Raw genomic sequence first — 16,856 nt, 5'->3', positions numbered from 1 at the left:
GACACAGAAATGGGAGCCATTTAATCACTAACCAGTAAATTGTGATGAATTGACAGCTGATCTTATATCCTTTAGCCCCCTTTACATCCTTCCTCTCTCTGAAACCACCCATGGCAAGGCACCCCTAAAACCGACATAGCTATACATCTTATAATAGGGTTACTCTCTTGCAGTTTGATTCCTATTGATTATAATAATGTTTCTATTCTTAGTAAATCTGCTCTGTGTTTGTGCAGGAGAGTACATCTGATTCTGGACTTTATTACTACCCAGAAAGAGACTACTGGCCAACGCTTCCCCCTCACTACGAGACAGCAGAGCCCGAGGATGCAGGGGGTCACACCTGGCCAGGTATGCAGAGCTTGGGCTAATGATGGTAAAAAAAACACTTGCAATGTTCTAAACCCTCCATATTAATGGCTCTGTAAATGCATGTTGCAAAGAAAGTGAAAATGAAAGCTAAGTATCCCATCAGTTATTGACTGGAAATGGCTGCCCGCCTCTCCTAATCATGCGGATTACTAATCTGTGATTTAAAATTATATTATGCATTACATTTACTCTGTTAAAGTGGTATGACTTGGATTAGCACTGTATTGTATTAAGCAAAGATTATTAAACAGATCTTTCAGTTCATTCCTCGCTCAGTAGTTTTAAACACATAAAGCTGTAAAATTATTAGAAATATGTTTTTTTCCTGTTGCTAAGACAACAGTGAATTTCAACCTATTACTGCGCTGTGTGTGTCACATGACATCCGACAGGAATGAATGAGAACTTCGTAAAATATTTAACTTCTTTAATGGTATCTTAACTGTGGTTTTCAGTTTCAGAAATGGAAGAGAAAAATCCTGCAATGCAATATTTAGATATAAATGGGCTTTCTCACGAAAGTAAGCTGGAGTAGCAACATTAACAGATCAGTGAACGTCGTCAGAATTTAAACGATGGTGTGTGGAGACCTATGGACCTGGTATCTTTATAACAATGTTATTATTTAAAATATCTCATTATAGATGGCGGCTATGAAGGCTGGATTGCGTCGTCTGATGCACACGAATATGAAGAGGTCGGCCAGGATTACCCACAAGTCCCCAGGTCCAAGTGGGCATTTGGAGCCACGGTGAGTCACATGATCTGTCACAATTTGATCCCATGCTTGTCTTGTACTTGTCACATGACACCTAGCCAACATTTACTCTCCTCTCTCGTTACAGGCCAGCCAGAGGGAAGGGATGCCAAGGGCAGAATACCAAGGGCCAAGCCGAATTTACGATGAACCAGATATGGCCCGTGCTGCAGTGTATGAGACTCAGTATGGGGGTGAGGGACACTTAGTATGACCCTCATGGCAGCTCTGATGGCTTTTATCTCTCCAGCAATTAGTCCACTAGTTCAATATTTCAATGCTTACTGGGTCCGCAGATAGAACATTTCTAAATAAACACTTTTTTACAACCCAAACCCACATCTATAGTGGTTACTTTGAACTGAATGTTCATCATACTGAATAGATCCTTATAGATAAAATTACACCCACGTTTCCATTTAAATGGACATAATTGTGACCGTATACTCAATTTATTGTATATCTTACTGCACAAAACGTTTCCCTATGCAAAATATACACATACACATACATATGCAAAATATTTTAGTGCTCAGATAATAAATGAGCACAAAATCATAAAACAAGCAAAAACGAGATTGCGGGTTGTACAAATGGCTAATGGTTTAACAACTTATGATATCCTTCAGATTCTAGCAATAACCTATAATACTGCAGTGTATGAAGTGCCCACAAGATGGCAGTATAGGCTCATTCCAATATAATCCAAATCTGTGTCCTCATCCCATGCGTTTTTAGTTATTTATTTATTGCGTAAACTCAAATAAAGTTAAACTGATACATCTTGTAGAATTTCAAGCAAAAAACAGGTTGTCAAGTTACGGTGGTGCAGGGCATCTATTGTGTTACAGAGCTTCTAAGTATGATTGCGTAGTTTTACACCGTGAAGATGTCGATTATCCTGCTTGACAAAAAAAAATATGTAAAAATATTTATAATTTGAACTGCGATCTCTTTATAAAGTATATGAAAATAATCCCTCAGAGCATGTGTCACATTTTAAAAACACAAAAGAAAACTAGACGCAGAGCGAGCTTTCATTGGCTTGAATTATTTATTGAAGTATTTGTAAACCGCTTAGTTGGTCACTCCACACCTTACACCCACAAAGAAGACATTTTTCATAGAACTGAAACGACTAAAATAGACATAAATTAGACAACATAAATAAACCACAAAACTAGACATTTCTCTGTTTAAATAGAATTTTAAATAAACAATCCTGGTGTAAAATAAATTCACCATGTTCATTCATCATTAACATTTACTGCCCTAGAATGTTCAGTAAACAATAAATTGGTAAAAATACAGCAAAACTAAAATTTAATGAACGGCTTGGGGAAAATACGTTGATACTTCTTGGCCTGTTCATTAACGAGCGTGTTGTGGCAATTTAGGAGATTTTTTGAAAATGATCCACATAATAACAGGAAGGACACCATACTGCTGTCAAACACTTTGATGTGTGCCAGGCAGAATTTAGGATTCCTAAACATAGTTATGGAGATTTGTAGCACTGTATGGGTGCTGGATACACAAGGACTGTGTATCCTCACATTTACTGTAACAAAACTATCTCCACCCCTTCCGATGTCTGTAGCATGGAGAAATGATGGTGGACTACTCCTCCTGGGTGAAGCTATCTACTTCCAGAATACACTTTGGAAAATCCATAGAGGTCCCACCACCAGAGAGGAAGCTCTCTGTTTTTTTTTTGTTGGGAGTTAGGTCACCCTATCCGGAATAGCAAGACCTCCGTCTCTCCATGTCACAGGCAGTAAAAGCACAAACACACTATAAATGATAAACTGGTGAAGAACGTCATCAGGCCTAAAATACCGGGTCATATATTACGATCTCCACTTTAATCAGATTATCTGATATGTTTATGGGAAATGTATCACTTATTAAACATAAACATCTGAACAATGTTATTTTGTATTTGTGTGAAAGCGTTGAGCATCGAGTCGATCAATATCTCACACTTACATTTACTGTGATAACAAAGACCAATATGGTCCAAAATCAGCTATTTCATAGAAATGATAAAACTATTGGATTAGGCCCTTAAATACAGACCTGGCTCCAATAAGCAAAGAGCAGACTAAGAAGCAGAAGTCCTGCTTAATATCTGGAATGCCTGCTGTTGGGACTCCAGCTCCTATTCTGCGTTACAGTTTGCCAATCTCTGCATTTCGTCCGTACATCAGGCACTTCTTTACAAACTTTGGCAAATGACTGGTTTCATTGAAACCAAGATATTCAGAAAAAATAAACAGTTGGTACATCCGAGCTGGATTTTGGCAGTCGGTGTGATTGTAGCTTATTACTGAAAGTTGAGCAAGTGTCTAAATGACAGTTCTTGGCTTATTTTTTAAATGCTGGGGAGGGAGGGGAGGGAGGGGAGGGAGGGGAGGGAGGGGAGGGAGGGGGGGGGGTCTGTATCCTCCTTGTATAGGAGTGCCTGTGATTGATGGGGTTCTGAGTAAACATGCAGCTAATCTACTCATCTAAGCCTTGAGTTAGAAAGTTGGGGTTTATTTACGGAACAGGTCAAAAAATTTACAGAAAATTAACCAATTTGCAAATGTCAGGTAAAAGTGAGCAAAGTGGTAATATTGCTTAAATCAGGTACTTTTACAGCTGAGGAATTTTGGAATATATTTTGCTAATTTAACTTTCAATCTTCCACAATATACAGCTTAATGATAAACAAATCCCCAAATAAAATGCATGTATTTTGTATATTGTATGGGGCTGGATTGACTAATGGGTGGGTTCTGTGTCCCGTTAACTCCATTTAATGTAATCTCTATATTACTCTGGAGCATTGCTAATATAATTCAATGAGTCTGCCAAATAACCCCAGCCATGATGCGGGTTGCAGGAAACGTTAGTGCCCTGGAGAAGGCGTTCCCAGCTCAGCGAAGGGTTCTGAAGGATGCTTATCAATCCTACACTCTGTCAAGCAGGTTATGAAGGAGCTGCCCAGCATGTGCGGAATTCATTCACTTCCAATGTGACATCAGTTTTCTAATCCAGACAGTCACTTTGTGGTCCTGCAAAAGACTAATGAACTGGTTTCACACTGGGAGATTATTGTCTGGACTCATGGGCAACATTTTTAACGCCTGGAAAAAGAATGCCGAATCCATGAGTTCCTCGCAAGAACCTTTCAACCGGATGAGCGTAGTTACTGGATAATTCATTTTAATGACAGAATGACTGAAGCCAATCAACGTGGCCAATTTAATCCCACATAATGATCTATCCTGCTGAATTTCACTACTGACAGGAGCCCAGGTGATTATACCCAAGCAGTATCACCACTTGGATATATTCAGACCAAGCCCAGGAATCCTGCCAGTCCAAACCCAGCCCATCTTTACTTGGTAAGATGCTCTTCGAAGAAATCTGGGATCATTTTGGGGTAATCTGTGATGCTGGCTATGAAACCGATAATATGCTGGCAAGCAGTTGGTGTTGGGGTTAAAAGTTTCACAGAAACCAGGAACAATACAGTAAATGGTAGGAGTTATCAGCGAGGTCAGGTTTGGCAAAGGGTTTGTCGTTATTTCAAATCAAACCATGGGGACTAGACGCTCCGTGTGGAGATACACTCTCCTTCCGCTGGTGGAAGGATCTTGACTTGAGGACTAGAAAAGTAGTCCAGGTCTGCGCTGTTCCTATAAGGAAGATGTGGATTGGTGGCGGGCAGAGGACATGACACGTCTACGCTTCAACAAGAGCTTTATCTGAGGACAGAATTAGAACATGTTCTGGATGTTAGAGAGATTAAAAACCAAACATATCTCTTTAAAATAAATACAGGAATGTTTCAGAAACCTAAAAAGGGGGGAGGGCGGATGGGGAGGAGGGGAGGGAGTGTTTGAAGAACGTAACACCACAACCATGTACTATTTAGGGACTTTTAATAATTTAATGTTCACATAATATGTTTTATATATCATTCAAGTGATTTTAACTTAATTCAGCTGTGGATAATTATTGGACACCGTAATAATTAATATGAAGAATAGGGACTCTTCACACCCATAAAGTACGTCATCTTGCCGACACGCTCTATGTGCAAACAGATGCAGACGATATTCAGCTGGACTCATTTCATTTTGTTACTAGATTATCATTTAACTATAATGATGCCACCATTGTTACATAAAGTTTATTACGGTAATATTGTGCACTGTTACATGTTGTTAATAATCTGGCTGTTAGAATTTTGGTTAAATATTTAATCGTTTATATCAAATGGCTGGCCTGCTCCATTCCCCCCCTCGCCCTCCCAACCCTGCATGTTTTCATTGGTGGTATATCTACTAAATAGTGATTTTTATAGTGCGTTAGAGAGTAGAGTGTCCCTTTAACACCTAGAATTCAGTTGCTTATCATATGCTCCCCATTCTTGTTGTATTAAAGGGACACTGTAGGCACCCAGATCCCTTCAGCTAATTAAAGTGGTCTGGGTGTACTGTCCCTTTTGCACCTAGTGCTGCCATGTTAAACTTTGCAGTTCCATAGAAAATATGGAAGTCTGCCCTCCAATTCAGAGGGCTTCCTGAATTGAAATGGACTTTTGGTCCGGTATCTGCCGCTGGACGTCCTCACACTCTGCATGAAGACCTCCAGCGTCAGATTTTTCCCCATAGGTGTGAGGATTCAATGCTTTCCTATGGGGAGGTCTAATGCACGCGCGACATTAGGTCCCACTCGTTCGGGGACGGAGGAGGGGGCGGAGCCAAGACCCAGCGCCGAGGGACATTGGCGCTGGGCTAAGGTAAGTAAATAAAAGGTTTTTAAACTCTTTATTTACCTGGGGGAGGGCGCGAGGGAGTGGGAAGCAGGGGGATCGATAGTGCCAGGAATACAGCTTTCCACTACAGTATCCCTTTAAGGTCACTATCTGGGGTGTCTTTTGCAGTGGGAGCAAAAATTGTAACTGCTTAGATGCCAGCCTCTTATAAAGAGCTATTTAGAGCTAAAATGCAGCTTCCCACTTTATATAAAGCTACTGGGTGAGATCATTTTTAATAATAATAATAATAATAATAATAATAATAATAATGATAATAAGTAGTAGTATTCGGGACCACAGCACAGGTTTTTTTTTGCCAGGGGCTGCTGTGATCATAAAACTAAACCTGGATAAGTCCTGTGTGAGAATACTTACATTCTGACAATTAGATTAAATTGTACTTTTTTTTTGCATTACTTTAAAAAAAATTATGAAACCCCTTACATTGTATAAAGCATCTTTCTAAGAAGAAGACCACCCTAGAGCTCTGGGCATATCTACAGACGACTTCTCAATACCCCCCTCCCCAAAACAAACCTTTGGTAATGTATGTTAGGTTACCTGCTCGGAAAACTCTCCGGGGGGCACCAGGTGAGCAGGCTGCTCGTTCTCCAGGTTCCGGGTGCTCGGGTCGGCTCCTGAGAACAGCAGTAGTTGGATGAGGTACTCGGTGGTCGCCAGCGGGGGAAGGGCTGCCGCCATGTGCAGAGCGGTGTTTCCGTGAGCCTGGAAGAGAAAGTAGGAAGTGATAAACGGACCCAAACAGGACAGCAAAATGCCACACGGTGCTGGCAGGAGAGTAACGAGTATCACCTTCATGTTGATGAGCCCAGGAAGGTCGGGATGAGGCAGGTCCAGGAGGAATTTAACCAGCGGGATGTTCCCGGCTTGCACAGCCAGATGGATGACAGTCTTATTGCTCTTTATATCCTGCGGGAGAGACTGGGAGTCAGTGACATGGCACATATACCTTGGCGATACGGATTGTGTATTGCGTCCTTTCTCTAACACACATGGTTTTCATTAGACATAAATAAAGAGAACATAAACAAATATTCTATTATTTTTGCCTGGAAAATATATATTTTTTTCTCCCTATCGCTTAATTGTATTGCTGTATTGAATATGGTTTGATCTGTGCTTTAGGGTTGGAATGTAATGCCATATTGGATTTTGGATGCTTCCACCAGGTAGAGAGAGATTTTAGATTCTGAAAGCACAAGGCAGCTGCTTAAAGGGACACGGTAGTCACCAAAACAACTTTAGCTTAATTAAGCAGTTTTGGTTTATAGATTATGCTCCTGCAGACTCACTCTCAATTCTCTGCCATTTAGGAGTTAAATCACTTTTTTTATGCTGCCCTAGCCACACCTCCCTGCATGTGACCTACACAGCCTTCCTAAACACTTCCTGTAAAGAGTCATCTAATGTTTACACTTCCTTTAATTTAGAATGTATTATCTATTGCACTATTAATAGCCTGCAGATGCCTTGTGTGCGAATAACGTTACATTTACAGAGGAGAAGAAAACAACAACAACAACTCATAAAGCAAGTAAACATCTGAACATCTGAAAATTAAACTTTTTTACATGCAGGCTGTGCAAGTCACAGTCAGGGGAAGTGTAGCTAGGTTTGCATAAACAGAAAAAAAAAGAGATTTAACTTCTAAACGGCAGAAAATTGAGCAGTGAGACTGCAGGGGCATGGTCTATACAGCATAACATCTACATTAAGCTAAAATTGTTTTGGTGACTATAATGTCCCTTTAACTTTAGCGACAAAGGCCTCACATTGCTTAGAGACATTTCTCTTTATTGGAAGTTTATCAGCTGATGGCAAGCCTTTTGTTTATTAATGTAATAGAAGGAGGGAACTAGTGATAATCCAATGGATGGTGCGATTTGAAAGATATTAAATGTGCCTTTGTCCACAGCCTCACCATAGGTTATTTAGATAGAACGAAATGGAGGCCAGGGTTAGACACTAGTTGGTAAGTAGTGGATATACTCAGCAGGATCCGTTAACATCAGCTGGGAGGGAGCCGCTGCTCGCTAAGGTTATAGACAGAATCTATAGTGATCAGCAACTGGCCAGCAATCCACATCATTGCAACAGAGCCCAAACGTAATAGATCCCAATTGATCGTTATTTAATCATTGCGACAGAGCCCAAACGTAATAGATCCCAATGAATCTTTATTTAATCATTGCAACAGAGCCCAAACATAATAGATCCCAATTGATCGTTATTTAATCATTGCGACAGAGCCCAAACGTAATAGATCCCAATGAATCTTTATTTAATCATTGCAACAGAGCCCAAACATAATAGATCCCAATAGATTGTTATTTAATCATTGCAACAGAGCCCAAACATAATAGATCCCAATGGATCTTTATTTAATCATTGTAACAGAGCCCAAACTTAATAGCTCCCAATAGATTGTTATTTAATCATTGCAACAGAGCCCAAACGTAATAGATCCCAATTTATCTTTATTTAATCATTGCAACAGAGCCCAAACGTAATAGATCCAATAGATCTTTATTTAATCATTGCAACAGAGCCCAAACGTAATAGATCCCAATTTATCTTTATTTAATCATTGCAACAGAGCCCAAACGTAATAGATCCAATAGATCTTTATTTAATCATTGCAACAGAGCCCAAACATAATAGATCCCAATAGATCATTATTTAATCATTGCAACAGAGCCCAAACGTAATATATCCCAATAGATCGTTATTTAATCATTGCAACAGAGCCCGAACGTAATAGATCCCAATAGATCGTTATTTTATCATTGCAACAGAGCCCGAACGCAATAGATCCCAATAGATCCTTATTTAATCATTGTAAATGCACGATAGAGCGCTAATAAACAACACCCTGGAATTATCAAGCAGTCATTTTATCGTTTTCGCTGTGACAGTCTATAGATGATATAAATGTATCTCCGCTCGTTCGATACATTATCAGCTTTTGCCCTGGAAGATAGAGATTACATGGCGCTCAGTCTAATACCCCCTGGTGATGTGCCCTGTGTATTGGCAGAGAAACAGCCTGATTTATCCTCTCACTGGAATGGGACGTTCGATACAGAACAACAAATGATGGATGGCGTTCTCCACAGGCAGCTGGCACTGAGCTGTGCCACAGAGAGGGATTCTCACCTGGCTGGTACAGCTGGCACAGAGCTGTGCCACAGAGAGGGATTCTCACCTGGCTGGTACAGCTGGCACCGAGCTGTGCCACAGAGAGGGATTCTCACCTGGCTGGTACAGCTGGCACCGAACTGTGCCACAGAGAGGGATTCTCACCTGGCTGGTACAGCTGGCACCGAGCTGTGCCACAGAGAGGGATTCACACCTGGCTGGTACAGCTGGCACCGAGCTGTGCCACAGAGGGATTCTCACCTGGCTGGTACAGCTGGCACCGAGCTGTGCCACAGAGGGATTCTCACCTGGCTGGTACAGCTGGCACCGAGCTGTGCCACAGAGAGGGATTCTCACCTGGCTGGTACAGCTGGCACCGAGCTGTGCCACAGAGAGGGATTTTCACCTGGCTGGTACAGCTGGCACCGAGCTGTGCCACAGAGGGCTTCTCACCTGGCTGGTACAGCTGGCACCGAGCTGCAGCAGGAGCTGAATACAAGTCAGGGTGTCCCGTTCTCGCTGTTCTCTTTCAGGGGAGGGCTGGCTCATCTGGCTGGTGTGGGCGGCATTGTGGGCATTCACTGCGCAGTGAAGAGGGGTCAGACCTGCCGGGTGGAATCAACCAGTTACCCTCAGGAATAATTAACAATCACCATCAATACCAGCAGTAACCCCAGTTACCCCCAGTATGTACCCAGTTACCCCAGGTATGGGCAGTAATCCCAGTTACCCCCAGAATGGGCACTAATCCCAGTTACCCCCAGTATGGGCACTAATCCCAGTAACCCCCAGTAGGGGCAGTAATCCCAGTTACCCCCAGTAGGGGCAGTAATCCCAGTTACCCCCGGTGCCAGTACAGAAAGCGCAGATTCCTGGTGATTAAATTACCATCATAATTTCTGGCCTCAATGTCAAATTTCTGCTGATTTTGAAGAGACATAAAAACCTGGAATATAGAGAAAGTGAGAGTGTTTCAGTATAAAATGCGGGTTCTTAATGGGTATCAGAAACCAGGGAGACGCACTCTGCATCAAACAGACATCCAGCATCGATACACCAGGAAATACCAGCCAATGGAAAGAATGGAAATCCACACAATCTTACCCAAATTAGCACTTCTTGCCTAAATTGACCAATTTAGTTTCAATTCACTATAATTCTGTGTTTAATGAATAAATCTCAATATGTTTTCGCCGCTCGATGGGTTTCTGCCCCAGGTTGCAATTTCCATTATTTACAAAGATTGATCTTACATAGCGCTTAATGCATCAGCTCATAAATAACCTCTTAATAAAAAATAATAACGAATTTACCCTCAACACATCACACAGTCCGTATGTCCCAGCCACGTGCAGCACGGTCTGCCCTTTCTTGTCGGACACGTTCACGTCTGCTCCAAGCATCATGAGGTCAAAGACAATCTGAGGCTGATTGGCTGCTACAGCGACCAACAACGGAGACTGCAGAAGAATTAACGATTAGATCATTCAAACAGGAAGCTCATATTATAACAGCTCATTGTATTATTACAGCTTATTGTATTATTACAGCTCATTGTATTATTACAGCTCATTGTATTATTACAGCTTAACGTAATATTGCAGCTTAATGTATTAAATCTTATATTATTAAAATGTATCATATTATTATAGCTTATTGTATTATTACAGCTCATTGCATTATTACAGCTTATCATGTTGTTACAACTTATTTTAACGTAAGCTTAACGTAATATTATAGCTCAATGTATTAAATCTTATATTATTAAAACGTATCATATTATTACAGCTCATTGTATTATTACAGCTTTTGTATTATTAAAGCGTATCATATTATTACAGCTCATTGTATTATTACAGCTTTTGTATTATTACAGCTCAGTGTATTATTACAGCTCAGTGTATTATTACAGCTTAATGTATTAAATCTTATATTATTAAAGCGTATCATATTATTATAGTTTATTGTATTATTACAGCTCACTGCATTATTACAGCTTCTCATGTTGTTACAACTTATTTTAACGTAAGCTTAACGTAATATTATAGCTCAATGTATTAAATCCTTTATTATTAAAGCGTATCATATTATTACAGCTCCTTTTATTATTACAGCTCAGTGTATTATTACAGCTTATTGTATTATTACAGCTCAGCGTATTATTACAGCTTATTGTATTATTACAGCTCAGCGTATTATTACAGCTTATTGTATTAATACAGCTCATTGTATTATTACAGATCATTGTATTATTACAGATCATTGTATTATAAAAGCTCAGTGTATTATCACAGTTTATATTATATTGTATTTACCCCAATATAGTGAATTATACCCCAAACTGTTACACCAATATATCGAGATGTTCATGTAATATCTACTAAGACACTATTTTGTCTGGAATTCGATGAATACTGTCATTTCACAAAGTCAGATCTGGGGATAATTTTCACGTCAGGTTCTGATTACAGCTCAGCCGTTAGGGGACCATAATTTATAATTTAGTGAATAAACCCTTTATCACACAGATATATTATTCAGCGTGTAATGGATCTGTGAGAGGAAGCCACCACTAAAAGCTCAGAAAGTTTCCGTTTGTGGCTGAATGTCACAAGAACGAGGTAGGAGCCTGCACAATGTTTCCAAATAATGCAATTTACATGCGTCTACTTCCTGGTCTGTGATAGTGAGACATTAATAGAATGTTCTCAAATCTAAGAACGTTCCGATTCGCTCACATTGCACAGTCCTGACAGTTTCCAAACAGACTACAGAGTGTCACCCTTTCAGTGACGAATGCTTGCTGATGTAAGGAATGAGCCCCATATTGCCAATAAAATCTGTAAATGGTCCAAAATTAAAATTAAAACCAGCATGTATCCCCTATAATAAGAGAGAGACAGATTTGGGGCAGATTCTAGCACCCCCTTCGGCTGTGAGGCAGCTGGACATGTAGGGTGCATATTGCGAGGGGTTAATGGCACGGCTCCCACCTCTTCCTTCCATTTTTAGTTCCAATGAATGTAATGGAAGGACGAGGTCCCCAGGGCCTACGTATTGTTCCTCTGGTATAAAGCATTGGGTGGTGCCTGACATGTTTGCCAAGTTTCCCTCAATCCATTACCTTCCCATTGTGCTCCTTGGCGTCGAGCTGGCTGTACTGCTGGTAACGTTCTGCCACCGCGTATGACAAACTCCTTAGACCTTTTGCCACATAAATATGTAGGATCCTGCAAGTCGGAGTACAACAGTAAGACATTACCACATTCTGGGGACAGTTTGACCACTAGGCAACCAGCTTACTAACTTACAGCCATGGCATGTAGGGGGCCTCGCCACATGCCAGAGGAATACAATGTGCCAGTGGCAGAATGTCGTGATATTAATGTGGTCACATGCCAAAGGCTCCATTGAGATACATCTTTATTACATAGTCACATGGGCTAAAAAGAGGCAAGTTCAGCCTTCCTCAGATAGGTTTTTGCTGTTGATCCAAAATAAGGTAAAAAAAAACCAGTTTGAAGCACTTCCAGTTTTGCAACAAACTAGAAAATAAAATCCTTCTTGACCCCAGAATGGCAGTCATTGGATCTCACTGGATCAACACGCTATTACCCACTAAGTAAAAAGCGTATCCCTGTATATTGTGGTTTTGCAAGTATTTATTGTATAGACTCTGATAAGACCTTATTGTAAAAAAACTTTCCTTTGCCTTAGACTAAATCTCCTTTCTTCCAGTCTAACTGCATGACCTTGTGCCCTATGTAAAGTCCAGTTTGTGAATAGATTTCCACACAATGGTTTGTTTTGGCCCTGGATATATTTGTATAATCAGAGATGTAGTAGCCACAAGGCAAACAAGGCATTTGCCTAGGGCGGCACATTCGGGGGGGGGGGGGGGGGGGGGGGGGGGCATGCCACCCAAGCTCCCAGGCACATTCCTTGCTTGCCTTGTGTTCTGAGGCTGTCCACCTTACTGTGAGTGAGTGAGTGAATGTAGCTGTCAGTGTGTGTCTGTAAATGAGTGAAAGTGTGTGCGTCTTTCAGTGAGAATGGGTGTGCCATGTATCAATGAGGGCATGTGTCTGTCAGTCAAAAAAGTGGCCTTGACACGAATTGGGGGGGTCAAATTTAGGTTTTCGGGGTGCCCGGATTTAGTCGTGCCTAGGGCAGCACAAATCCAAAATACACCACTGTGTATAATGTTATCATATCCCCTCTCAGGCGATGTTTTTCTAAACAAACAAGATTTGAATTTGTTAACCTTTCTCCATAACTAAAATGTTCCATTCCTTGAATACTTTTTATAGCTCGTCTCTGCAATTTTTCTAGTGCCATAATACCCTTCTTTAGAACAGGTGCCCAAAATTGCACAGCATATTCAATATGTGGTCTTACCAGTGATTTATAGAGAGGCAAAATGATATTCTCGTCCCGAGAATGAATGCCCTTTTTAATGCATGACAATACCTTACTGGCCTTGGCCACTGCTGATTGACATTGCACATTGTTGCATAGTTTGTTGTCTATAACAATTCCCAAGTCCTTCTCATGTGTTGTTATCCCTAATTCACTACCATTTAGGGTGTAAATTGCTTGTGCATTCTATACCAGAACTGCATGACTTTGCATTTTTCTACATTAAATTTAATCTGCCCAGTCCCCCAATCTATCTAAAACCCCCGAATCAAAGCAATATCCTGCCCAATCCTTTCTCTGTTCACGATGCATATAATGTGGGTCTTAATCACAGATAAATGGAATAATGGCTTAGAATAGGAAAGATTTGTAGGCAGCAGACTGATCTATATCCTCCCTTCCCAACACTCACGTATCTCCATCCTCGTCCCCACGCAGGAGCTGTTCAAGGCTCACATTTCGAATTTCGGCTCTTGCCTCTTCCAGATCCATTGGAATCATGTCAGGGACTACACAGCCCGCCATCCTCAGGAAATGCTCCGATCCGGACTCTGGCCCAAGCCCTGTGTGGTGCCCCAGCCAGGGGGGGGCATGTGGAAAGGTGGACATGTAGGTTCCCGGTGACACGGAGTCTGGCTGTAAAGAAAGGATGTGAATAGTCATTAGTCCTAAATAAAGTGCATTCTATGCAGTGACTCTAAGAGACAGTGTAGCCGTTTCCGAATTACAACTCTTACATTGCTTAGCCAGGCAAGAACCCTACTGCTGCTTTAGGAACTTCAGACTGTCCTTTCTTGCTATTCTTTAAAAGAAATATGACAAATCTATATTCCTAATGCAATAGTGTCCCGGCCCCTACTTGTTTTCAGGACCCTGCACCAGGTGTTTTAAAAGATTTACTTACCTTTTCCAGAGCCTCCCTCCGCACTGCTCACCTCACCACTTCCTGCAAAATCACAGAAGAGGCATGCTCCAATCCAATGCTCCTCATAGAGGTGGACCTAAGCCTGCAATGTAGCAGTTTCTAAAAAACATCATTGTTTTTCATTGCGGGGTTAAATGGACGGGGACACTGCACCTTGTAGACTTTAGCTCACCTGGAGATATTCATGGACATCTCGTGAATATATGAGAGAATTCAACTAATTAATAAAATCCAGATCATACAATTCTGATTCCCTTAAACAATTTGACGCTATTATAAATTCAAATCCAGATACAGAATTCATCTGGGGGTCTGCCTGTTCTCTAGTTTCGAAACCATAAGAACAATTTGTCCAACCATCTTACCCCAAGACTTGTGTCCAAGCTTTGTGTTTCGTTGCTGGTTCTTTCGTATCCCTCATTTTGACCAAACAGGACCCCTGTTCCTGGGGTGTAATAACTTTCAGGAATAGCGTATGGATATTGGGGTGTAGGTCTTGTGTATAGCTGAGTGGCATCTTGTTGGCTGGCAGGATGGTGGGCAAATGAGGTGGAACTGCTGGCACCTTCAGAAAGACAGAACTTTAAGGACTGAGCTCTTCCACCAAAATCAAGAAAACACTCTCTCAATCAACAGTTTAAATGGTTTGCCATCGTTTTATAGCTTTCTAGACCAGTGGTGCCCAAACCAGTCCGCATGGCCCACCAACAATCCAGGATTTATGTATTTTCTTGTTTTATTCCAATAGAGATACTGACAAAACCTGGACTGTTGGTGGGTCTTGAGAACTGGTATGGGGAACACTGTTATAGACCATCTTTCAGTTACAAAGGAAGTATGTCTTTAAATAAATGCCCGTGTTGCTTAATGTAAGTAGAGATTCTCTGTTAGGTCTTGCTGCTGTGGTCTAGCTGGTAAACCCTACTCTGTGGTATTAGTTCCTGTATCACGGGAAGCTGGAAATTGAGCTGAAAGACATACTTTCCCTACAATAACTGATAAAATATACCCCAGAGATGCAGCATAGCCAGGAAAGAGTTAAAGGGTTTATTTTCTGTTGGTAAGTCGGGCAGTTCTCCAGAGAACACTAATGGAAAATGCATGGAGTTGGGCCTCGCTGGGTCCGAGCCAGTTATATGTAATGGGTAAAAGGAAGATAGGAAGAAGAAAGAACTCATCGTGATATGATTAATGAATAAAATATAAACCGAGAAAGACGGTAAACATCGCCCCTACCAACCTGAATCTTGGGTAAACTCTCGGAGAGGTGGAGAAACCTGCAAAATAAATTGAGACAATTCAGCAATGTTGGGGTGAATGGAGTGAATAAACAAAACGTGTCCATGCTTAAAATAACACGTTTTAAATAATTCTATTTACATATACTGTAACTTGGCGGTCTGTAATCAGCTAACCAATCATATCGCAAAGAGTTTATTCCGTGCAGAGACAGGGCTATTCACAATTATCATTCATTCAAAGGAAGGTTCACGTTTTAGGCCACGGTCACTATACTTGGTATATTCTACAAGTCAGCAGGGCTTCAGCTATTGTCTGATGGAATTTCAATCCACTGCAGGTCTGCACCCCATTAATAGTAAATAATTTTTATTAAAAAAATTCCCATGTCCTATGCTTAAGGACAAACGTATGGGAAAATCTCTAAACTGAAGTAGCCAAATTGATAAAATTCATTTATTTGAGCTAAAATTATTCACTTTGAATTCCGTACAATTTATATTTTAAAAATAAACAGGTCGGTGTCAAGTTGGGAAAGAGGAAAGTCCGGACCCCCATATCCCTAAATGTTACCTGGTTTGTCTTGCGTTTGTGCTTCAGCAATTCCTTGACGGTTTGGGGAGGAGGATAGTACGACCTGCAGTCTGGGGATCAGAAAATGCGGGTAATTAGCAAATTATATCCTTAGCAGTCGATTAAAAAAACGCTAGATCTGCCTGGGAATTATCAAAACTCAAACACGGAGATTAAAAGTAAACCATATGAAAAAAGAAAACACGATCACTCCTTAATTATTAACCCCTCGTTATTAACCCCTCATTATTAACCCGTTATTAACCCCTCGTTATTAACCCCTCATTATTAATCCATCGTTATTAACACCTCGTTATTAATTTATCGTTATTAAGTCATCGTTATTAATACTTTATTATTAACCCCTCATCATTAACTCGTTATTAACCCCTCTTTATTAACCCCTCGCTATTGACCCCTCGTTATTAACCCCTCGCTATTGACCCCTCGTTATTAACCCCTCGCTATTGACCCCTCGTTATTAACCCCTCATTATTAACCCCTCATTATTAACCCACCTTTATCAATCCCTCATTTTCAATCGATCATTATCAGCAATTAACTAATTCTGTGATTTTTTTCCAAATAGCTTACTTTAT

At 40.8% G+C, this 16,856-nt stretch overlaps 2 protein-coding genes across 2 annotated transcripts in view; one reads left to right on the top strand and one right to left on the bottom strand.

Annotated features, from left to right (window-relative positions):
* The window catches only part of NPHS1 (NPHS1 adhesion molecule, nephrin), an 88,019-nt gene extending 86,555 nt beyond the window's left edge, over nucleotides 1-1,464 (top strand). The window contains exons 29-31 of the mRNA XM_063436921.1: nucleotides 237-351; nucleotides 1,017-1,123; nucleotides 1,218-1,464. Coding sequence (XP_063292991.1) covers nucleotides 237-351; nucleotides 1,017-1,123; nucleotides 1,218-1,343 — 348 coding nt within the window. The 3' untranslated portion in view covers nucleotides 1,344-1,464. The remainder of the gene's footprint in view (nucleotides 1-236; nucleotides 352-1,016; nucleotides 1,124-1,217) is intronic.
* Nucleotides 1,465-3,567: 2,103 nt separating this feature from the next.
* Nucleotides 3,568-16,856, bottom strand: part of NFKBID (NFKB inhibitor delta) — a 29,557-nt gene continuing 16,268 nt past the window's right edge. Inside the window, exons 2-12 of the mRNA XM_063436560.1 lie at nucleotides 16,258-16,328; nucleotides 15,686-15,722; nucleotides 14,811-15,010; nucleotides 13,933-14,156; nucleotides 12,226-12,331; nucleotides 10,415-10,561; nucleotides 9,990-10,047; nucleotides 9,555-9,706; nucleotides 6,756-6,872; nucleotides 6,504-6,668; nucleotides 3,568-4,884 (exon numbers count right to left, since the gene is read on the bottom strand). Coding sequence (XP_063292630.1) covers nucleotides 4,816-4,884; nucleotides 6,504-6,668; nucleotides 6,756-6,872; nucleotides 9,555-9,706; nucleotides 9,990-10,047; nucleotides 10,415-10,561; nucleotides 12,226-12,331; nucleotides 13,933-14,156; nucleotides 14,811-15,010; nucleotides 15,686-15,722; nucleotides 16,258-16,328 — 1,346 coding nt within the window. The 3' untranslated portion in view covers nucleotides 3,568-4,815. The remainder of the gene's footprint in view (nucleotides 4,885-6,503; nucleotides 6,669-6,755; nucleotides 6,873-9,554; nucleotides 9,707-9,989; nucleotides 10,048-10,414; nucleotides 10,562-12,225; nucleotides 12,332-13,932; nucleotides 14,157-14,810; nucleotides 15,011-15,685; nucleotides 15,723-16,257; nucleotides 16,329-16,856) is intronic.

This window comes from Pelobates fuscus, chromosome 11 (genome assembly GCF_036172605.1).
Source record: "Pelobates fuscus isolate aPelFus1 chromosome 11, aPelFus1.pri, whole genome shotgun sequence".
Lineage (NCBI taxonomy): Eukaryota > Metazoa > Chordata > Amphibia > Anura > Pelobatidae > Pelobates > Pelobates fuscus.
This window is presented reverse-complemented; position numbering and strand designations above follow the sequence as displayed.